The sequence below is a fragment of the Saccostrea cucullata genome, unplaced genomic scaffold (genome assembly GCF_032062105.1).
Source record: "Saccostrea cucullata isolate Sc308-1 unplaced genomic scaffold, CSIRO_AGI_Scuc_v1 ctg1530, whole genome shotgun sequence".
Taxonomy (NCBI): Eukaryota; Metazoa; Mollusca; class Bivalvia; order Ostreida; family Ostreidae; genus Saccostrea; species Saccostrea cuccullata.
Genome location: NW_026929346.1, coordinates 91,653 through 117,066, shown reverse-complemented (window position 1 = coordinate 117,066; position 25,414 = coordinate 91,653). Strand labels below are relative to the sequence as shown.

The window sequence follows — 25,414 nt, the reverse complement described above, 5'->3', positions numbered from 1 at the left end:
ATCCACAACCTTTCGATCATTGAGAAAGTTCTCTACCGACCAAGCTACCATGATGCGAGACAGTCCAATTCTAATTTTGTTAATATTACTTCATATATAGTTATGAATAATATCAGTATATAAAAAGAATTGTATTAAGTAACAGGAAAATTGAAAGAAGAATTCTACACATAAAACCTTTTTGAATGTGTAAACTATCTATCGTAGGCCTAAATCCTTAGAATTAAATTGGTTCATCTTGACATTCTTGAGAGAAAAATAAACATTAGATGAATATTCAAGTACTACATCATTATGTTCCTCTTCTATTTCATTTTTTTCCTGTATAGTAAGGACTCTTTTAAGATGACATTTGTGACAGCAAGATTTCCACCTATGCTGAAATAATATAATTGTTTGAATATTAAAACATTTCATAATTTACTTTTAGAAAATTTAGCAATTGCCTGTATGATCTTTGTGAGCGTGTCTCCGAAAACATAGAATGAATCACATCTTTGTCAATTATCCAGAATGAATTGAAGATAATCACTGCTAGATACTTGTAAGAATAATTTGACCAAAAAAGGACAATTAAAAATATGGGATCCAAATAGAGTGCATAGATTTAAAAGTATATTAAAGACTAAAAGTAATAAAATATGTAATTATACTGAAGATAGAAATATGTCCAGCTGTGTAAACTCTATTTAACAGTTGACTTTATGCAATCACGTGACAACATGATTCCAAGTTTTACAAAACACTTTTAAAGTGTTAATATGTTTTACGGTGAGACCGTTGGGGCTAGCGCAGTTGTACCATCAAAACACTTGAAAAATTGTTCAGCCACTTCAGGCATCAAGCCGCACAGGACATCTCAACTAGATGTGACGTCACACGACGTCATTGAGCTCGTAGAAGATTACGGAGACGGCCGAGCGTCTGATTGAAACTATAGAACTAGTGCAATTTTGGTCGAAAAACATTGCAGAGCTATTTTCTGTTTCCTTGAAAGACTTCTAAAAACTGAAAGCCTTTTTTGCTTTACGTTATTGTTATTTTTTTTTATCAGATTTATTCATTTTTGCAAAGGACATTGGGTAGTAAAGGAATTCTGGGAATGATTCCCAGAAAAAATTTGCGAGATGTATATACAAATTTCATTTCGAATTTCCTCTGTTCTCACACGTAAGTCTACTGAGCTCGCTATGCTCTCTACAAGGATGGATAAGAAATCAAATTTGATAACAAGACTGTCTTACACTACTTAAAAAAATCTCCACTCATGCATCTGTTAAGTGTTATATATACATGTATCATTTAAATTCACCTCTATCATCATTGCATCATATAGCAATTAAAAACAAACAAACTAAAAAAAAAGAAAAAGAAAAGAAACAAACAGAAAGGAATAAAAAAAAAACAAACAGAAACAAACCTTAATAAAATTGTTTCACTTCAAATATTAATTAATTTTGTAAAAAAGAGATTTAATGTTTGCATGGATTCGAACAAAAAACAAACGTAAAGCTGTTAAAAGCTGTAAAAAAACCCAGAAAATCCACGTTGGGATATCGTCCACGAAGGCTTTGTTTATAGATAGAAATAATATAAAGTGGCGTTGACAACAGAAGTGTTTGAATATTAATAATGTAGTGTGTTTAAGAGCTCAATACAAAGAAAAGAAAGAGAAAATAAATTATCCTGGCTTATATATGAACGTGCTTTTCTTTACGACAGTATTTCGTGCCGATCAAAGATGAAATTAAACAAGACAAGACTGTGTAATCCATTCATTAGATTTATTTGGATTAATATTCTTTGCCATGTTTCTTGCTATAGTAGGTATTATTTATGTAGTATATGTGGACGTTTGGAAAACTTATTATAACTTCAGTATAAAAAAATAATATTTTTCTTATTCCATTTCTTGTCAATATGTCGAAGATAAATTGACGTGTTACTGTGTTAATCTGATTATTTTCTTACTGGAAAAGGAACGGCCATAATCAGCCCTTTTAAGAATAATGCTTATTTAAGCAATTTTTTTTCAGTAACATGAACATGAAAAGAAATGATATTCTCTAACAAAGTTTATTTTTTATTTATTACCATGTATTCATTAATTGATTCTGAGATACATGTACATGTGACTCTCGATCTCTCGAAGTTCAAGGGACCGCAAGAAATGTTCGAGAGATCGAGGCGTTCGAAAGATGAAAATTAAATAAAATCCGAAATTATTAGTTCCGATCATCGAAGTTCTACTTTTATAGATACAGGAAGTGTATGTAAATAAAGTCACTGCATTTGCACGTTCATAAAACTATATGTATACCCTTTGAATTTAGCAGAATAATGCATATGGATTTTGGAGAGAATAAATGAATGAATGAATAAATGTAAAAATTCGTGAAGATTTTCTCAACCTTTTACGAGAACCCACTAAGACATAGGTATTTTAACTAAAAAGAAATTAAAGGTTGTTTTGTATTTCTCTCATTAACTATCAATTTCATTTTATGCAGACAACACAGTGAAACATAGAATTTTCTTTTCTTCTGCTTTCATGTCAAAAATGTTTTGTTTGAAATTATTGTTTACTGTTTTCAAGACTCATTATGATTGTGTGAGACATCAGCCGGAACACTTCATAAAAAAGTTTATTTTTCGTCTTTTCATGGCAATAATAGATATGTTTAAACTGAAAATATCTAAGCACAAACACATCTTGTCATCATCTTTTCTGTGAAGTTTTAGCAAAATTGCCCCAGTCATATGCAAAAAAATTCCCAGACATCATCTTCATGCGTACAATAGAAAATGTCCCCGCCATTTTTTATCAGGATGACATCATAACAGAGAATATGTGTACTCTAAAAAAAGGTTAATTAGCATTCAGATTAGGAATATCCACGTTACTGTAGACATACTTTTTTTCCACGTGGTCATAATTCCGCAGAATCTCAATTTCTGTTTAATCCGCGGGTAAAACATTACGCGGATTTTGAAGACTGTCACTATATGCTTTACAGTTATATTAAATACCCTTGGACAAATTTCCGCGGAAAAATTGTCATTGCGTACATAGTGTAAATTTATACCACGCGTAAAAAATACTTCTACAGTATTTTTTTTTTTTTACAAAGATCAGCTTGTAAGACCCGGATTCACCAGGGCAAGCAGTAGTTCTGTTGGTTATGGTGGATACCCAAACAAGACAGTGGATGGAGACTTCAGACAAAATCAATATACATACTGCATGCATACAGCTTCTGGTCACAAAGAGGCTTGGCTTAGGATCGACCTTAGGAAGATCTACAATATCCATTCTGTCAAGTTTTGGTATAGAAACGACTCAAAAAGTAAGTTTTTATTACGTTCGTTTTAACCTTGTAATATTGCTTTTTTTAAACTTGTTATTTATTTCTTAATTTCTTCTTTATTACAATTTACTTATCGTACTAGCTAAGGGATATAATACAGGAAGAATACAGGGATTTAACATCCGACTCTCAAATACAAACCAGACTCTTCCTCAGAACACATGTTATCAAGATGATGGAAAAACAACTCTACCTCCAATTATTGAGAAAGAATGTAAAGGAGTTGCCCAGTACGTATGGATTTACACAAATAAAACACACAACGGTGGAGTTTTCCTGGAAATATGTGAAGTCCAGGTTTTTGGTAAGCAATCTTTTGGATATTAAAAAAACAACGAGGTAATTTCAATTGCTCGCTGTATATACATGTCTTAACATTGTAAAAGCATGAGTAAGTACAAATGTATGTTAAGCAGGGGATGCTCACTCCACCATGGCACCTGATCCTACCACTGATTTTTCGGAGGTTCATGTTTGCTCTGCTCCTATTTTGTATTGTTTTATGGACTGAATACTGTTCGTTATCTCCATATCCTTCTTTGCTTTCTGATTAAAATGTGCCCTCATTCCTCTTAAATGAAATCAAGAATTGTTGCTATACAAATTTATTGCTAAATGATATTTTCTTGAGCAGAAAATTTCTACAGAAAAGGATTAAATATGATAGAGAACATTGTATCATCGGGTAAAGACTCATTAAAAAGCTCAAACCTGAACCTTTGGTTCACAATCCTTTTCATGTGAAATATTCCTCTGCTCCAAATTTCAACATTTTCTTTTTAAATTCCAAACATCGATTATCATCATCAATAATAGCATTCAAATTAACACTTCAAATGGAAGATATTTTAAAGTATGAAGCGTTTTTAACTCTTTTTCAAAGACGAATATTCTGTCTAATCATGATTGTAAGAAATTCTGATATGGTAAATAGAAAATCAAGATTTTTTTTTATCTCACAATAAAATTAAACATATAAGGTATAAATATAATGAAAACTTGCTTTTTAAATCAGAATATCGAAATGATTTTTGCTTGGAAAATATAAATTTATCAAGAAGAGTTATATTTCCATTATCGCCTTTGAAAATCATAGTTAAACAAAATATTAATTAAATGATTATGAACAATTGTAAATCTAGAATTTTTGTAACAATTAAAAGAAAAGTACCTTTAAAGATGAAAATATCTTAATTTACACAGATCAAAGGACCTGAGCATTAAAGTTTTAGGTAATCATTTTGTACATAATAAAGGACAATATTTGCAAAAGAAACTATAAATCAATATATGTACAGTACTACAGACTGCTTTTAATTGACTATTAAATGGTTCTCTCTTTTTTAACTCTGTAAATTCTGAAAACGACAGTCCATCAAATTTCATGGTAAAATGTCATCAGGAAATTATCGCTTTTATCTGAGAGATATTATATGTACACCTTAAGGATAACGTTTACTCAGGTTTCAGAAAACAGAAAGGAAATTTTTATTAAGTATAATATATTAAATCAAAAGGTTGTCCTAAATGGATAAAATAACCAAGTTTGAACTCAATATAAGTTTCAAATTTGAATATTTTAATATTTGAAGAAAATATACTTAAAGTGTAATTCATAAACGTACTTAATGCTTAAGTATTGACTTTACGTTAAGTATCCTCAGGAGGTGTCTAAAGTAGGTAAGAAATACTTAATTTTTCTTGATCAGAGAAAAAAAAACAATAATGAACAAGAGATATTTTAATTTTTTAATCAAGAAATAATGCTATAGCATCTAACTAGAAACTCTTTTTGACTTTGAGATAATTATCAGCAACGTTGATGAAAAGTTTGTACATTTCACTCGTCGATTCAGATAAATAATGAAATAACAATCAGTATAAAAATAACTCCGTAAGCATTTGACTCAATGATAAATGATAAATTTTATTTGCTGTCAAGGTCATTATATCGACAATAGAACTTACGAAATGGTGACTTTATGAGCTTTATGAGCGCTTTATGAGAAATATGCCTACGTGTAAGTCCGTTTGATTTATACGAGGGTTTTCGAAAAAAATGTCGTTGATGATGTTTATAACTTTTTAAACTAGCAACCAATACTAGCCAAATTTTGCAAAGACATAATATATCCATTGTTTTTTAAAATTGTAAATTCGAAAAGATATACATGTATCTTCATATTATTAAAATTAGGACGATTTATATGAAGGCCTGTAAGGTCTGTTGGCGCACGAATAAAATTCAGAATAATTTATGTATTTGACTTGTATGCTTGCTTTTTTTTCTTTAGTACTACATACAACATTGAAGTCAAATTTAAATCCTTGAAACTAGAATCAAAATCTAAAAAGCAATTTCAAAATGTCATTAGAATAGCACTAAAAATAGGCGATTGGTGTTATGATTTTCAAAGTTTTGAATTGCGTTTGATGAAAATGACGTTGTCAAACGCGTAGCATGCTCATGGAGATGTACTAGGTTGTTTTGGAGATGCTTCATATTCATAAGAGACATGAGTAAAGATTTCAAAAGAAGTAGAGTACTGATTGTTAAGCACAGTCAATAGGGAACAATCTGGGCCACGAACGACGTCACCTACGATTATTCCCTGCTGCTTATAATGTAAGGCGATCATATGACTAAAGTTTGACTGAAAATTTGAAGTCCTTTAGTCAAATATGGTTATTCTTCTTTTAAAAAATAAAATATTGAATGTTAACAGATGTGTGTGAAGAAGACAGAGACCATGACGTATAAGGGACGTAAATTATCTTTGATTTCGTGCGCTGATGTACACTTACATGTTTTCCTTATTTTATCATCATCTTCTTATTAAATGTGATATCATGATAAAAATTGAAATCATGATCATAAAATGTTACTTTTTGCTATGATCAGGAAAGAAATTTAATTTATTATGAAAAAAAACTAAACTGATTTTTCTTTCCCCGACTCTGGGACAACTCTCGTACATCAATAATTCACATTAACTTAAAAACACTCCTTTTAATACACATTTTACACATTTCAAAGAACCAAAATATAGTTATTACTCAATACTCGTAACTGAACTTTTCGCTGCTTGATATTGTTGCATTATACCAACGTTGCTGTAGCCTCATTGGGACGTCACATTAGCGCAAAATTCTCCGTGTATGCCGTATAATTGGAAATTTTAGTAAGATATCGAGGCAAATGTAGCGATTTGTCCTTTGAAACTGGAATTCTAGATGTTACTTATTTAAAATGCTCAAGAACCTATTACAAATAAATGTCAAACATTTTTAGCGATCTTCGATTTGAACGATCTCACAACCCTCAATAAAAATGGCAAAATAAAATCGTCGATACGATTTCTGCTTATATCGTGCAATGATGAGTAGAAACGGCAAAAAAAAAAAAAAAACAATACATCCGTAGAATAACAAGCATCATATTTTATTATCTTTTTTAATATAAAAACTTAAATAGGATGCAGAATGTGATGTTGCGGATGTTTACATATACATATTACATAATTATGTATATTGGTTTTTACAGAAACAATAAGGAGTATTTATCATTTTAGTGCATTTTGTTATGCTGATGATCACCTTTCTCATGAAAGTTTCCTTTTGAGCTCGTTACTCGAGATAGTCTGTCCTAGAAGATTTAAGACATATATGCATTTTTTCATAATCAGAGTATACAAAATACTATAAACAAAATTGCTTCCAAACTGTTAATTCATATTTTAAAGATTCATATCTTTTTTATTTAATTATAAGCTGAGTTATTTCATTTCATTCATTTTTTGTTCTAGAATGTGAAAGTGGATTTTACGGTAAAAACTGTACTCATCCCTGTGGACATTGTGCTAAAGACGGAATATGTGATCACGTAACTGGTTCCTGTCCTAATGGAGACTGTGAACCAGGGTGGAAACATACACCTGAGATGAGATGTGATCAAGGTGCATAATACATGTCCACTCTCTATAGCACTAATTATGTATGTTTTTTAATAAACAATGTCTTTGATAAAGTGATGAAATTATATTTTCGATTGTTTACAAGTATAAGTGTCCCTGTGAATGTTTATTTATTGATTTTAGAGGATGAATAGTATATATTCAAAGTCTTTAAAAATTATTTGGTTTTTGGTTAGAGAATACAGCAGTCAATTTTCAAATCTCATATTTGATGTAAAAAAAATTGAACCCTTCGTCTATCTAGGTAAAAGACAACTATCCAGAAATAAACATTTTTATGTCCTTAATCAACAATTTTTCAGGAAACAGAACGGCTTAAGAATTTAAGTTTTTCAGCAACGTTCATTATGATTTCTATACGCTGCCACACGCATATATAAATAAGTATATAATTATCCTTAGCTTGTAACGACTATTTTTATGGAAAGAACTGTTCAAATCCCTGTGGACATTGTGTAAAAAACTCAACATGTGATCACATGACTGGATCCTGTCCTAATGGACACTGTCAGAAAGGGTGGAAAAATAGACCTGATAAAAGATGCAATATTGGTACGTTCATAAACTTTGAATTATCCTTATAATTGAAATAAGAAACCAAAGTAAATCATGTTATTTAATTCAGTTGTTTTCATTTTGAATGATTTGAAAACTGCAGAAAAAGTAAATGTTTTCATTTGAATTATAGCCTTTTAAGGAAGTTTCAAAAATAATTGTGGTGTTTTTGGTGTGCTAGACTTTCAAGTTAACATAATTATTAAGGTACATGTATATATATATATATATATATATATATATATATATATATATATATATATATATATATATATATATATATATATATATATATATATATATATATATATATATATATATATATATATATATATATATATATATATATATATATATATATATATATATATATATATATATATATATATTATAATGTTTGGTATGAATATGTTTATTTCGATTTTTTTTAATATATTTTCACGGATGTGAAAATGTAAAAAAAATTCTGTTTCCTGAGTGAAATAAATTCCATATTCAACTACAAGACATTGAATTTTCTGTCTATCACATATTCTTTGATTTTCCCTTAGCTTACGTCTTTCTTGTAATGCAGTCTTAAGCTACATGACGTCATAGTTGAGCGGTTGAGACGTGATAGCTAATTGAAAGACATTGTAAACATGCATTTCAGCAAGATATTTGGGGAACTTTCTCAATTTTATTTTTTTACAGAAATGTTTTTGAATTCGTTTTCAATCTGATAACAGGTTAAGGAATATTTTTCAACACTCTTAGAGACACGAAGGAAAATCGAGAGTTTTCCCGCAATTCTGAGAGTCTTTAACACTGTGACAGGATATCATTTTGATATCCCTTCACGTCATAACAGGATATCACTTCTATTCGATGGATAAATTACAATATTTCACTGTTAAAAATGTAATAAAATATGAATATAATTCTCTTTTCGCATTACATATTTTAAAAGTTACTCCTTGGTTTCAATATTTTTAATTACCATGGTTTATAAATAGATTTCAGACGCAATTATCAGCATGTACATGAACGTAAACTGTTTTAGTTTATTTCAACAGATAATATGTAAATATACTTGTACAAACTTAACACAGGCATACTCATTTATAAAGATTTTGTGTATTTTCGTGTTTACATACACTTCAAGGGAGCAAACTATTTTGCATATTCTTATTATATCTAGAATTTGAAAAAATCATGGTTTTTACTAGGAATGCAGAATCATTAATCACGGAGAGATAATTTTGAAATATTTGCTTTTAGAATGCAATAATGGTACTTTCGGAGAACACTGTATGTACAGTTGCAGTGGGCATTGTAAAGGTGGACTGCCGTGTAGAAAAGACGATGGAATCTGTATTGAAGGGTGTGAAGATGGATGGACAAAGGATAAGTGCGATGAAGGTAAGTCAATTTGCAGAGTATGGAAATGCATGTTGAAAATTCTTTCTTGTCCACAAAGCGTATTTTTCTCTAAATGTCTGTTGACTGAATTGTGTCATTAAGATGATTTTTAAAAGAATAGGCATATTCATGTTATTTTCATTTGACCTGATGGTTTTGTTTTCTTCGTTTTCTTTCATTTTTTTTTCTAGAATGCGAAAGTGGATTTTACGGTATCAACTGCACTTATCCCTGTGGACATTGTACAAAAAACGCAACATGTGATCACGTGACTGGTTCCTGTCCTAATCGAGACTGTGAGCCAGGATGGAAACATACACCTGAAATGAGATGTGATCAAGGTGCATATTAAATGTCCTCTTTTTATAACTCTTAATTATCACCCACAGCACATATCGAATTTCACTTTTTTATTTTGTTTCAGAATGTGAAAACGGTACATTTGGATTAAACTGTGAGCACAAATGTAGTGGACACTGCGCAGGTGGATTACACTGCTCCAAAGTAAATGGGTATTGTCCACGAGGGTGTAATGATGGTTGGATAAAGTCTTATTGTAATGAAAGTAATTTCTTTATCGATATGTTTTGAATGAATTGTGTTAAAGATAAAGTGAAAAAATTATTTTTGGATTGTATATGAGTATGAGTTTCCATTTGTGTGAAATATCTATACTGGTAAATGTATAGTTATATTTTGAAGGATGAATAGTATATATTCAAAGTCTTTATGAATTATTAGATTTTTGCTTAGAAAATACAGCAATCAATTTCTAAAGTTCATATTTGATGTAAAAAAAAAATTGAACCCTTCTTCTTTTAAAGTAAATGTCCATTGTCCCAAATAAACATTTTTGTCTTTAATCAACAACTTTAAGTGAATAGAACGCCTTAGGAATTTAAAAAAAAAAATCAGCAACGATCATTATGTGTGATTTCTAAACGCTGCTTCACACATACATAAATAAGTGTATATCTTTAGCTTGCAAGGACTATTTATATGGAAAGAACTGCTCATATCCCTGTGGACATTGTGCAAAAAATGCAACCTGTGATCACAAGACTGGATCCTGTCCTAATGGTGACTGTGAGAAAGGATGGAAACATACACCTGATAAAAGATGCAATATTGGTACGTTTATAAACTTTGAATTAACCCTAAGATTGAAATAAGAAACCAAGGTAAATCATTTTATTAAATTCAGTTTTCTTTTTGCATGATTTAAATAATGCAGAAAAAGTAAATGTTTTTATATTAATTATAGACTATTAAGGAATATTCAGAAAGAAGAAGGATATGGAGATAACGAACAGTATTCAATCTCAAAGTCCATTTAACAATATACAAAATAAGAGCAGAGCAAACACGGACCTCCGAAACATCAGAGGTAGGATCAGGTGCCATGGAGGAGTGAGCATCCCCTGCAGACCGGTCACACCCGCCGTGTGCTGGTTGTCATGATCAGGAAATAACGGAAAAAAGTCCGTCGTCAATTCAGTGTATAAGTAATGACTAACAATTGGTATGAAAAACGTCAGTCAACATTTGACTCGATGATAAATTGTATTTGCTGACAAGGTCATTGTATCGACCATAGAACTTACGAAATGATGACTTTTAACGAGACTGTTGATATTTTTGTTTCATCAACTTGCTTGTCAATTATTTGCCTCGTTTAAGAAATCGTTCATACGTAGAGAATGCTCTTGCGTATCGAATCAACTGAGATATATATACTCCGTATGCAGGTGATGAAGGTATGTTGCTGCATAAGTAAGGGAAGTTGACGAAAGAAAAGTTAAAGTCATCACGTTTATCATATGGTTTGGTTGTTAGATTACCATTAGTGTCTTTTTAAGTAAAATATCCTAGTATGAAGCAGAAGTGTCGGACTCTGTTGTATCTTTTATCTCAAGCTCACCAGGATATATCGTATCGACGTAGGAATGGAAATTACCATTATTAATTGCCAATACGTCGTCGATATATCTAAATGTCGAGTTGAAGGCCACAGCAAGTGTTTTCTTCTTTTCATGCATAAGTTTTTGCATAAAGTCTGCTTCATATGAATATAAAAATAAGTCTGCTAATAACGGAGCGCAATTTGAACCCATGAGAATTCCAATAGATTGTTGGAATACCTGGTCTCCAAAAACCACATAAATATTGTCAATCAGAAACTCAAGCATCTTCTTGATGTCAACCTCAGAGTATTTATGTGTGCAATCAGAATCATTTTTTTTTTAAATAATTTTGTAAATGACCAATGACGAGGTTAGTAAATCTACGAGTTCCATTTTTATTGAAGAAGCAGCTGTCACTGATATCAAAAAGCCTGGATTTTAATTTGTCGTGGGGAATTGTTGTGTATAAAGTTGAAAAGTCGTAAGTTTTTAAGCTGTTGATTTTTGTAAAGTCTTGTGATTTCAAATTGTCCAAAAGTTCTTTAGAATTTTTAACTATCCACATCTGATTTACACCACTTCTTGAATATATAGTTGCACAGTACTCTTGAAGTTTTTCCTTTACTACTGTCAATATCTTAGTGAGAAGTAACGAAAGAGGCTTGGTTGAACATTTACTGGAACCTGCAATGTATCTTTGTTTGTAAGGATTCTTATGAAGTTTTGGAATCCAATATATATCAGGTAGTTCAAAATCATTTTGTCTCTGTGGAATTTTAAAACTATTAAAAACTGACAGGTGATTTTGAAGAATTTCTTCCTTCAAAGGGAAGTATGAATATAAGTAGGTTTACCACTTGTAGAATTAAATCAATGTTCTTCTAGAATGCAATTTATATAATGAGCCTTACAAACGAAGAAAATGTTTTTACCTGCTTTGTCGGCCGGAACCAGTACGTACTGATCGTGTAAACTATCTAATTCTTTTTTCACTTCTGGTTTATTGAACAAAGAAGAATAGATGGTTTTCATTTTGCCCCTCAAACTTTTAATTCGAGACTTTAACATGGATCTGATACATTTAATCTGACAAGGTGTCAACGTCTTCTTTTTTCATATCTGGCCCATCGTCTGGCGTAATTTTCAACAGAATCCATAATATTTGTGAAATTCCGACGCCAGTATAAGGATCGGGGTTCCCTATATTTAGGACCTTTTAAAATAAGTGACCTAAGGTCCTCATTACGAACTATATTTACGTCACCTGTAATAACCTGTCCAGCAGGACTATAGTTAAAGGGCGAAGAAGAACATGAACACGAAGGGGGATTATTTTTCAGATAGTCGATATCCAGGCCATGTAAAGTGTTTTTGTAAAGAAGTGTTGGTATTTTTGGTGCACCATGCCTTCAAGTTAACATAAGTATTAAGCAATATATAATAGGAATATAATTATCTTGTCTCATGACATATAATTCAGGTTTTGTTCATTTCTCTTCTTAATCTATTTTGAATAAAAAAAGTTACTGCTTGGTTTCAATATTTTTAATTGTCATGGTTTATGATTATATATTAGACTGTCTTTATTGATTTCAACGGATAATATGTAAATATATATGTAGAAGCTTAATACAGACATACTAATTTATAAAGAATTTGTGTATTTTCATGTTTATATCTACTAAAGGAAGCTAACTACAGTGTATATTCTTTATTATATCTAGAATTTTCAAAAACATCATGGTTTTACTAGGAATGCAGAATTCCTAGTCATAGAGAGATAATTTTGAAAAATGTGCTTTTAGAATGCAATAATGGTACGTTTGGAGAACACTGTATGTACAATTGCAGTGGACATTGTACAGGTGGATTGCCATGCAAAAAAGATGATGGAATCTGCATTGAAGGGTGTACAGATGGATGGACAAAGGATAAGTGTGATGAAAGTAAGTCAACTAGATGAAATTATTAAATATGCAGAGAAAGGAAAATACATGTACAAAATTCTTTTTTGTCTTCAAAGCATATTTTCCCCTATATATTTGATGACTGAATTGTGTCATTTAGATGATGTTAAAAGGAATGGGCATATTTATGTTATTTTCATTTGACCTGGTATTTTTTCTTTGTTTTTATGCAAATCTCACTGCTCTTATCAATAAAAACTACGCATATGAAAGAGTGCAGCAATTGTTTTGAGCAAACCATAAATATTTTGTATCAAACTGAAGAAAGGGATATGAACCTTTTTTTTTTAACTCAAACTAATTAAGTATTTTGATGATTTAAAACTAAAAACATTATCTGTAAATCACCTAGTAAACGAAGTACTATCCTCGTAATATTATGACTGTGTAGGCATCATCCATTGTTTACTTCATAAAAAATATTAATTCATACCCAATGGAATTCGGAGCAGTTCAAAGAGGTTTCAAGACTGAGCATTTATTTAAATTTCTACTTCAAATTAAATGAAAAATGTAAATAAATTTTATTCGTCGTTTTGTTTTAAGGATTTTAATGAAAAATAAAGTTGTTATAGAAACTCGTAAAAAATTCACATTTGTCAAATCTAGCATGAATATTATTTTGACCACGTCTTTCAGTACTTGGTGAGTACCTTGATTACTAGCTTTGCTGCAGCCTTATTTGGACCTCACATTAGCGCGAAATTCTCTGTGTATGTCGTATAAGTGGATAATTTAGAAAGATGCAAATTTAGCGATTTGTCTTTTGAAACTGGTATTCCATATGTAGCTAATTTAAAGCTTAACACGATTCGTTAAAGGAATTTGTCCGCCATTTTTGCTCCCGATTCTCGCCACTCTGCATACCCCTATTTATAGGGCAAAACTTGGGCACTGTTCAGTGTAATCAGTTGACACCGGTGTAGACGGACGTATGCTACACAAAACTCAGTAGGGAGAATAATAACGTAATATTTCGTCTAATGCAGGAAAGTAAGATACCAAATAAATTTACAATTATAGTTGTACAGGTCAGTGCAGTATACAAACAACACAGATACACATAAGTGCAATAAAATGTAAACTAATGTAATGCTAGATAACCAGCACAAACACGGGTCGCCATTCCACGCCGATACCCGTGACAATAAAGCAATCAGGTATGACGAATGCGACGAGTATACCCTAGTGTTGAAGTATCGTAGATAATGATATCGAAAATGGCGCATGCCTATTTACGAGTCGTGTTCAGCATTAATATGCTAAAGAACCTATAACAAATATATATCAGACATTTTTAGCGATATTCAATTTTAGCGACATCACAACCCTGATTAAAATGCCAATATAAAATTCTCAATTTTTTTTTCTTATATCATGCAAAGAAAAGTAGAAATGGCAAAAAACACAATACAACAGTAGAATTACAAGTAGTATATTCTATTTTTAAAAAAAAAACTAATAAAATAAAGAAAAATAGGATGCAGAATAAGATTTTGCGGGTTTTTTTTTCATTTATATTCTTTTCTAAAGAACTCCAACTTAATTGAAAGTGCTTTCGTATATATATATTACAGCTGTATATTAGTCTTTGCAGAAACAGAGAAAAGTACATATCATTTTAGTGCATTTTGTGATACTGATGATCAACGTTTTTCATGAAACTCTCGTTTTGAGCTCGTTACTCGAGGTGGTCTGTCCTCAAAGATTAAAGACTATATATATGAAAGACTATAAAAATTTTAAAAACTATAAACATATATGCATTTTTTTCATAACCAGAATTAACTGTATTATAACTTATTAAATGTGAATAGGTGTCTCGGAAGAAAAGTAATTAAAATCCGACTATGTTCCAGAAACGAAATTGTTTCCAAACTGTTAATTCTATTGATTTTTTTTATTAATATCATATTTTAAAGATTCATATACTTTTTTTTCTTTATAAGCTGTGTTATTTCATTTCTTTCATTTTTTGTTCTAGAATGCGAAAGTGGATTTTACGGTAAAAACTGTACTCGTCCCTGTGGACGTTGTGCTAAAGACAGAATATGTGATCAGGTGACTGGTTCCTGTCCTAATGGAGACTGTGAGCCAGGATGGAAACATACTCCTGATAAAAGATGTAATATTGGTACGTTCATAAAACATGAATTAACCTTATAATTGAAATAAGAAACCAAGGTACTAGTAAATCATGTTATCAAATTCAATTCTTTTTATTTTGCATGATTTAATTGATGCAGAAAAGTATTCTTTAAAATGAACTTAAGCCTATTAAGGAAGTTTCAAAAACAATTGTTTGGATTTGTTGTGTGCCATGCTTTCAAATTAACATAATAGTTAAGTAAAATATAATATGAATATAATTCTCTTGTCGCATGACATATAATTCATGCTTTGTCCACTACTTTTTTAACTTATTTTGAATAAAAAGTTACTCCTTGTTTTCAATATTTTTAAATTCCATGATTCATAATTAGATGTTAGAAAGAATTATCGATACCTACATGTACATAAACTGTTTTAATTTATTTCAACAGATAATAAGTAAATATACATGTACAAACTTAACACAGGCATACACATTTATAAAGATTTTGTGTATGTTCCTGTTTATATACACTTAAAGGAGGCAAACTATATTGTATAATTATTCTTTATGATATCTAGAATTAAAATAAATCATGACTTTTAGAAGCTATAATTTTTTCATCACATTTTGAAAAAATGTGCTTTTAGAATGCAATAATGGTACGTTTGGAGATCACTGTATGTACAATTGCAGTGGGCATTGTACAGGTGGATTGCCGTGCAAAAAAGATGATGGAATCTGTATTGAAGGGTGTGCAGATGGATGGACAAAGGATAAGTGCAATGAAGGTAAGTCAACTAGATGAAATTATTAAATATGCAGAGAAAGAAAAAAATACATGTACGAATTTCTTTTTTTGTCTCATAGCATATTTTTCTCTAAATGTTTGATGACTGATTTGTGTCATTTAATTGATTTTTTAAACGAATAGGCATATTGATGCTATTTTCATTTGACCTGATTTTTTTTTCTTCGTTTTCTTTTTTTTTTTTCAAGAATGCGAAAAGGGATTTTACGGTATAAACTGTACTCGTCCCTGTGGACATTGTACAAAAAACGCAACATGTGATCACGTGACTGGTTCCTGTTCTAATGGAAACTGTGAGAAAGGATGGAAAAATACACCTGATCAAAAATGCAATATTGGTACGTTCATAAACTTTGAACTAACCTTATAATTGAAATAAAAAAACAAGGGTAAATAATTTGATCAAATTCGGTTGTTTTCATTTTGCATGATTTAATTTTCTAAGAAAAGGTAAATATTTTTATATAAATTTTAGCCTATTAAGGAAGTTTCAAAAATGATTGTTGGGATTTTTGGTGTACCATGCTTTCAAGTTGACATAATTATTAAGTAATATATAATATGAATATAATTCTCTTGTCGCGTGACATATAATTCATGTTTTGTTCATTACTTTTCTTAACTTATTGTAATAAAAAGTTACTCCTTGGTTTCAATATTTTTAATTGCCATGATTTATAAACAGAATTTGGACACAATTATCAGCACCTACATGAACATAAACTATTTCAATTTATTTTAACAGATAATATGTAAACATACCTGTACAAACTTAACAAAGGCATACCCATTTAAAAAGATTTTGTATTTTTTCGTGTTTATAGGCACTGAAAGGGAGCAAACCATTTTGTATATTCTTTATGATACGAGCTTACAAAATTTATTTGGAACATAAAACAACAAAAAATAAATATATGTTGATAATTTAGCTTGATAGGTTTATTATTTCCAAATTTATCATAAAATAAAAACGACATCATATGATCACCCGGGGCCGTGGCAGTTAGTTTCATGACGTCCGACAAACGTCATTATTTTTCAATGTCGGCTTCCTAGCTAGAGATACCCTAGAACTGAGTTAGGAATTCAACCCACCTTGTTATTATGACATTACAATGTCATGAACAGCAGCTTTCAATGCAAAGTTATTGCAAATGGATTTATACATTGGGAGACATCTACCATTGATTATCAAGCATATTTTTTAAAGTTCAATATAACTAAAGCACATGATAGACCTCATTATTTGACGTGATTGATTTTTCAAATCTTGACTACAAAACAACATCAATTTTGCATCACTCTCTGGATCTATTTTGGCATTAAAACATGTAATCTGGATACATTTTATTTCTCCGAAGCCAGTTTAAACATTTCCTATGTGTATAACAGTTTTTCCAGGGACAAAACTTCATAGAATGTTGGAAAATACCCCCCCCCCCTTCTTCCTCTTTTAACGTCATTTTCAAGGCAATATTTGTTTGGATATTCCATGTAAAATTTACAGTAAAATTTTATAGAACTTCCAGAATGAGGTAAGAATTCCACATTTTATGGAACAATAGTGTCACAACATATACCTGAATTAACGAGATTTTTGGATGTCGATGTTCATATCAAAATAGTTTATTTTAGTTACAATGAGGCCGAAAAAACGTCGTTTTCTTACAAAAAACTTTTTCAAATTATTTAAAAATAAAGTTTATGATTTGTAATTTATTCTATAGATAGAAAAGATGATGATAACTAATATTTCAAAACTCATTGGTTTTACTTTTATGGCGCTAGTCCACGAACTTTTTGATTGTCCCTCGTATCTAGAATTTCAAAAAAAATTGACTTTTACTAGGAATGTAGAATTCTTAATCACAAAGAGATAATTTTGAAATATTTGCTTTTAGAATGTGATAATGGTACGTTTGGAGAACACTGTATGTATAATTGCAGTGGGCATTGTACAGGTGAATTGCCGTGCAAAAAAGATGATGGAATCTGCATTGAAGGGTGTGCAGATGGATGGACAAAGGATAAGTGCGATGAAGGTAAGTCAACGAGATAAAATTATTAAATATGCAGAGAAAGGAAAATACATGTACGGAATTCTTTCTTGTCTATAATAATACTTTTTCTCTAAACGTTTGATGGCTGAATTGTGTCACAGATGAATTGGCATATTTATTTTAAATGTTCATTTGACCTGATACTGTTTTTATTAGCTTTTATGCAAAATTCACTGCTGTATAAAAACACCTGGAAGGTTAAAAAAAATTTACTTGTTAGAAAGAAATCAAGAAGCTTGGAAAATGAGACGAATGAATCACTATTTCTTTTAAATAGAGAGAAATCATTTTGAAACTTAAAGAATGAATTAAAGTAAACACAAAATAAGTTTTTTATAGACAGCATGTAAAGCTCATATAACTTAGAGCGTATTCTGTATTTCCCACCTGATGAGAACATTAGGAGAAAAGATAAAATGTTTGAAAATGTTATAAGAAAAAAATGAAATATTGCTTAAAAACTAGTTCATCGTTCGTATCGATCCCTTTTTTGGTTCAATAAAACGCCCTTCTAATGGATGGTCGTGGTTGTGCAAGAACTATGATACCTTGTTTGAAGTTCGGCAATCATGATTCCTAAAGGATTGAAATTGACATACATTTAATGAACACCTCGTATTCATACATTGTAGCCTATCTGAAATCTGTAAATGATATTCTATTTGAAAATAGATTTTTTTTTTCTCTGTAACAGAAATACTTCCTCTGCCATTACATGAAATATGTTATTTTTACTAAAATGACGTCATGTTGATAAGTTTGCTGCGATCAGCGATTTGTTTATAAACTGTTGTCTTGCATTTTACCAGCAACTATTTTTAATGCATTGATAACTTTTCATTTTGTTTATTACGCTTATGCAGTTTAATATTCCAAAGTTTTTGATTTTCTAGTATTTTGAGAAATACAAAATTTACTTTTTTTGTGTGACGTCACAGTAAACAATAAACATTTCAAGTATAAATTAGGCCACGTCCCTTTTTCAAACAATAACGATGCTGCTGAATTGCAATTTATGATTGGCAAAAAAATGGTTGCAGAGCAGATGAAAGACCTTTAAATTACATTCGACCTATTGTTCGTGTGACTATGCTCTTTAAAGACATTTTCCTAGTAAACTTCTGATTTTATTATTAACCGTAATAAGATTATGTTTATCTTGTAGAATGTCAAGGAGGATTTTATGGTATGAACTGCAGTCTTTCTTGTGGACATTGTTCTAATAACGAAAACTGCAATCATGTGACGGGTTTCTGTCCTTCCGGACTATGTGCACGGGGATGGAATATTACAAGTGACAGAAAATGCAATCAGAGTACATACATGTTATGTTTCTTTTATTTCAAGACATTGCTAGGCACCAATAGAGAATTTTATTTTCAATTAAACAAATGGAGATAACGAATGGTATTCAAGATTAAAAGTCCATAAAACAATACAAAATAGAAACATTGCAAGCACGGACCACTGATTTATTAGAGATGGGACCAGGGGCAGAATTCATAAAATATTCTTCAGTTTGAAAAATCACTTAAGTCATGTTTTTTTTATTCACTTCCTCAGTTTTACTTAGATTTGTTAGAAATACTTTATGTTCCTTTGTCATTAATGCAAGACCGAAGCCAAGACAACTTTTTTGATGGATTTAAAAGAAAATAACAACAGGAATGAAAGTACTTAAGTGCAATTCATAAGCGTACTTAATGCTTAAGTATTGGATTTACGTTAAGTATCCTCGGGAGGTGTCTAAAGTAGATAAGAAATACTTAAGTTTTCTTTACCAGTGAAAGAAAACAATAGTGAACTAGAGAAATTTCAATCTTTTAATTGAGAAATCATGCTATAACATCTAACTAGAAACTCCTTTTGACTTTGCAATGATTATGAACTAATAAAATGTAAATGTTCAATGTTGATGAAAAGCTTGTACATTTCAGTCGTCGATTCAGATAAATAATGAACTAACTATTAGTATAAAAAAGGTCAATAAATATTTGACTCGATAATAAATGATAAATTTTATTTGCTGACATGATCATTATATCGACAATAGAACTTACGAAATGATGACTTTACACGAGATACACTTCTGATGTCCTTGTTTCATCAAATTGTTTTCTGGTTTTAGAAATTGTTCATACGTATCGCATGTTCTTGCGTATCGAATCAACTGAGGTGATGAAGTATCACATTGCTGCAGGAATAATCGAGGTTGACGATAGAAATGTTAAAGTAATCACATTTATCATACTGCGTTGTTGTTGATTACCATTAACGTCTTTTTCAATGCATATTTCATGAAGAGTGCAAGCACTTTTTGAGAAATATGCCTACGTGTAAGTCTGTGTGATTTATACGAGGGTTGTCAAAAAAAGTCATTGACAATGTTTATAATTTTTTATGCCCCCGTAAACGAAGTTTTGGGGTATATATTTTTTGTCGTGTCAGTCTGCCTGTCTGTCCAGTTGTCTCTTTATCTGTCTTTCTGTTTGTCTGTCCTCGAAAAACTTTAATCTTGCCCATAACTTTCAATTTAGTGGAGCTTTGACTTTTATATTTAACATATGTATTATTTGTGACATGAACTGTCTTCGGGTACCACCAAATTTGACCTGTTGAACTTTACCTTAGAGTATGACACACTTTTACAGGAAACTTTTAAACTTCAACTTTGGCCATATCTTTTAAACAACAGATACCAGGTCATTAATATTTTACTTATGTAATCATTGTTGAAAAGTCTTTCATTGGATACCAACAACCTTGACCCGTTGACCTTGACCTTGTAAATTTCCATACTTGTGAAAAAATGTTAACCTTCGCCATAACTTTTGAGCGGTTAGGGATAGGGCTATCATACTCATTATGTAATCCTTGTGAAAAGACCCTTCATTCGATACCAATAACTTTGACCTTGACCTTTGAGACTGACCTACCTTAAAAAAGGAAACCTTGATAATAACTTTTAAAGGGTTAGGGCTAGTGCTTTTATCTTTTACATATTTAATCCTTGTGACAAGACCTTTCATTTAAGAACAAGATATTTGACACTTTGACCTAGACCTTGAAGTTTGACGTACTTTAAAAAAAATTGGGCATAACTTCTGAACGGTAAGGGCTAGAGCTTTCATAGTCTACATAAGTATTCTATGTGGAAAGACCTTTCATTTTCTACCAATTACTTTGACATTTTGACCTTGACATTGGATTTTTTTTACTTATTGAAAAGAACTTTAACATTGACTTACTTTCAAATTTCACAATTGTTTTCCAGTGAGAATATCCTGCTTTTGGTACCAATTAATTTCATCAGTATCATATTTTAGGTTTCGTATCTTTTGTTATTTATTAGCTGAGTTATTTCATGTTTAGGTCACCTGAGTAAATCAGGTGACCTGTGCTATCTGTTTTCGTCCGTCGTCGTCCGTTGTGCGACATGCGTAGTGCGTCGTGTGTCGTGTGTTAACATTTGAACATTTTCAGCTTCTTCTCTGAAACCACTGAACCAATTTCAACAAAATTTGGTATACAGCATCTATGGATTACGGGGAACAAAATTGTGAATTTCATGGTCCCCCCCCCCCTGGGGCCTGAGGGGTAGGGCCAAAACCACTAAAATTAATGCAATCTTTAAAAAATTTCTTCTGGCAAACTGTTGGCTTGAATGTAACGAGCATTGAGTCCTCTACCGAAATTGTGAAATTCATGGACCCAGGGTCAGGAGTTCTAGTGCTAGGGCGGGGTTATATAGATAATATAGTGAAAATGCATTAATTCTTTGAAAACCTTCTTCCCTGCTCCTGGGTATGAAATAAACTAACTAAGTACATAGTTGTGATGAGCAAGAGTGCCTCTTCCAGATTTGTGAATTTTGTGGTCCCAGGGTCAGGGGTCCTGTTGTTAGGACGGGGCTCTATAGATTATATAGTGAAAATGCATTTATCCTTTGAAAATCTTCTCTGCTTCTAGGCATTAAATAAACTAACAAGGTATATAGATATGATGAACAAGAGTGTCTCTTCCAAAATTGTGAATTTTATGGCCCCAGGGTCAGGGATTCTGTGTTAGGGCGGGGCTCTATTCATTGTATAGTAAAAATTCATTAATTCTTTGAAAATCGTCTTGTCTGCTTCTGGGTATTAAATTAACTACATGTAACTAAGCCCATAGTTATGATGAGCAAGAGTGTTTCTTCCAAAATTGTGAATTTTATGGCCCCAGGGTCAAGGGTTCTAGTGCTACGGTGGGGCTATAAAGAATACATAGTGAAAATGCATTAATTCTTTGAAAATCTTCTTCTCTGCTCCTGGGTATCAAATAAACTAAGTCTATGGTTATGATGAGCAAGACTGCCTCTTTCAGATTTGTGAATTTTGTGGCCCCAGGGTCAGGGGTTCTGGTGTTAGGGCGGGGTTCTATAGATTATATAGTGAAAATGCATTTATTCTTTGAAAATATTCTTCTCTGCTTCTTGGTATCAAATAAACTAACTAAGCACATAGTTATGATGAGCAAAAGTGCCTCTTTCAAAATTGTGAAATTAATGGCCACCGGTTCAGGGATTCTGGTGTTAGGGTGGGGCTCTATTGATTATATAGTAAATTACATTAATTCTTTGAAAACATTTTCCTTTGCTTCTGGGTTTTTCGCCAATGATTCAAGTATATACATTTATGATGAAGAGAGGTGCATCTAGCAAAGTGCTTTTTATGCCCCCAAGTTAGTGGGGTGGGGGTGTTACATAGTCTGAAAATAAATTAATACTTTGAAATCTACTCTTTGGTATTAATCACCATTTTATGATAAAATTTGCAAAATTTTGAAATATGTGGCCCCTGGGTCAGTGGTTCCTTTGGGGTGAGTGCATTATCTCTTTGTTACTCTGATCTACCTGGGTATTAAGTAAATATAGTAAGCATGCTAAATTTATAATTATGATAAGCAATGGTGCCTCTTTCAAAATTGTGAATTTTGATTTTCATAGCGTCTGGTTTAAAACACAAACCAAATTTAATTGTTTGAAAGTTCTTCCGCAATACTCAGGTGACATAGAAGACCCTTGGGCCTCTTGGTTTTTTTTTTTCTAGAATGCGAAAGGGGATTTTACGGTATAAACTGTACTCGTCCCTGTGGAAATTGTTTAAGAAACGCAACATGTGATCACGTGACTGGCTCCTGTCCAAATGGAGACTGTAAGCCAGGGTGGAAACATACACCTGATAAAAGATGCAATATTGGTACGTTCATAAACCATCAATCAGCCTTATAATTAAAATAAGAAACAAAGGTAAATCATGTTAACAAATTCAGTTGTTTTCATTTTGCATGATTTAATTGATGCAGAAAAAGTAAATATTTTTATATGAATTTTAGCCTTTATAGGAGGTTTCAAAGATAATTGCTGGAATTTGTCATGTGTCATGCTTTCAAGTTAACATAATTATTAATTATTAATTTCAAGATAATTCTCTTGTCACATGACATATACTTCATGTTATGATTATTACTCTTCTTAACCTAATTTGAATAAAAAGTTACTCCTTGGTTTCAGTATTTTTAGTTGCCATGGTTTATAAATGAATTTTAGACATAATTATCGGCACGTACATGTACATAAACTGTTTTCATTTATTTCAACAGGTACAGATAATATGTATATATACATGTACAAACGAAATACAGGCATATTCATTTATAGAGATTTTGTGCATCTTCGTGTTTATATACACTAAAAAGGCGCAAACTATATTGTTTATTCTTTATTATATCTAGAATTTTCAAAAAAAAAAATAATAATAACATACCTTTTATTAGGAATGCAGAATTCTGAATCACAAATGATAGTCTTGAAATATTTGCTTTTAGAATGCAATGATGGTACGTTCGGAGAACGCTGTATGTACAATTGCAGTGGGCATTGTACAGCTGGATTGCCGTGCAAAAAAGATGATGGAATCTGTATTGAAGGGTGTGCAGATGGATGGACAAAGGATAAGTGCGATGAAGGTAAGTCAACGAGATGAAATTATTAAATATGCAGAAAAAGAAACAAATACATGTACGGATTTCTTTCTTGTCTACAAAGCATATTTTTCTCTAAAAGTTTTAAGACTGAATTTAGATGATTTTTAAATGAACGAGCATATCTATGTTAATTTTATTTGACCTGATGATTTCTTTACCTTGTTTTCTTTCATTATTTTTCTAGAATGCGAAAGGGGATTTTATGGTATAAACTGTACTCGTCTCTGTGGACATTGTACAAAAAACGCAACATGTGATCACGTGACTGGTTCTTGTCCTAATGGAGACTGTGAGCCAGGATGGAAACATACACATGATAAGAGATGTGATGAAGGTGCATATCATATGTTCACGTTCTATAGCACTAATTATATATTTTTTTAAATGAACAATGTCAATGATAAAGTGATAGAATTATATTTTCGATTGTTTACTAGTATGAGTATCCTTGTGTGTGAAATATCTTTAGTTGTAGATGTATTTATTTAATTGGAGAAGGAATGGTATATATTTAAAGCCTTTATAAATTATGTGATTTTTGCTTAGAGAATACAGGAATAAATTTTCAAAGCTCATATTTGATGTAAAAAAATGAATGTTTCTTTTTAAGTAAAAGACAATTATTCAAAAATAAACATTTTTTATGTCTTTAACCAACAACTTTTCAGTGAACAGAACAGCTTAAGAATTTGAGAGTTGTTCAGCAAAGTTCATTATGATTTCTATACGCTGCTACACACATATATAAATAAGTATATATGTTTAGCATGCAACGACTATTTTTATGGAAAAAACTGTTCTAATCAATGTGGAAATTGTGCCAAACCCTCAATATGTGATCACGTGAATGGTTCCTGTCCCAACGGATACTGTGAGAAAGGATGGAAAAATACACCCGATAAAAGATGCAATGTTGGTACGTTCATACATGTTTACTATGAATTATCCTTATAATTGAAATAAGAAAAAAAGAAAATTATGTTATCCAATTTAATTGTTTTTATTTTGCATGATTTAATTGAAAAAGTAAATATTTTATAAGACTTTTAGCTGATGAAGAAACATACATGTAATTATTAAGCAATATATAATATGAATATAATTCTCTTGTCGCATGACATAACAAGTAACTCGTTGGTTTCAATATTTTTAATTATCATGGTTTATAAATAGATTTGAGACACAATTATCGGCATGTACATGTACGTAAACTGTTTTAATTTATTTTAACAGATAATATGTACATATACCCGTACAA

General features: G+C 31.1%; 1 protein-coding gene across 29 annotated transcripts in view; it reads left to right on the top strand.

Moving 5' to 3' along the window:
- The first annotated feature begins 1,661 nt into the window (after positions 1-1,661).
- The window catches only part of LOC134280545 (multiple epidermal growth factor-like domains protein 11), a 49,815-nt gene continuing 26,062 nt past the window's right edge, over positions 1,662-25,414 (top strand). For 7 of the 29 annotated variants that reach the window (XM_062762978.1, XM_062762961.1, XM_062762976.1 and 4 more), the window contains exons 1-19: positions 1,667-1,823; positions 3,132-3,347; positions 3,451-3,672; positions 7,175-7,324; positions 7,745-7,894; positions 9,158-9,298; positions 9,490-9,639; positions 9,723-9,863; positions 10,280-10,429; positions 13,008-13,148; positions 15,154-15,303; positions 15,912-16,052; positions 16,261-16,410; positions 17,974-18,114; positions 19,298-19,447; positions 23,220-23,369; positions 23,998-24,138; positions 24,341-24,490; positions 24,923-25,072. In XM_062762978.1, the coding sequence (XP_062618962.1) occupies positions 1,742-1,823; positions 3,132-3,347; positions 3,451-3,672; positions 7,175-7,324; positions 7,745-7,894; positions 9,158-9,298; positions 9,490-9,639; positions 9,723-9,863; positions 10,280-10,429; positions 13,008-13,148; positions 15,154-15,303; positions 15,912-16,052; positions 16,261-16,410; positions 17,974-18,114; positions 19,298-19,447; positions 23,220-23,369; positions 23,998-24,138; positions 24,341-24,490; positions 24,923-25,072 (2,866 nt within the window). In that variant the 5' untranslated portion in view covers positions 1,667-1,741. Of the gene's footprint in view, positions 1,824-3,131; positions 3,348-3,450; positions 3,673-7,174; positions 7,325-7,744; positions 7,895-9,157; positions 9,299-9,489; positions 9,640-9,722; positions 9,864-10,279; positions 10,430-13,007; positions 13,149-15,153; positions 15,304-15,911; positions 16,053-16,260; positions 16,411-17,973; positions 18,115-19,297; positions 19,448-23,219; positions 23,370-23,997; positions 24,139-24,340; positions 24,491-24,922; positions 25,073-25,414 lie in introns of all 29 variants that reach the window. The other 22 variants (XM_062762972.1, XM_062762981.1, XM_062762965.1 and 19 more) reach the window with 18 other exon arrangements.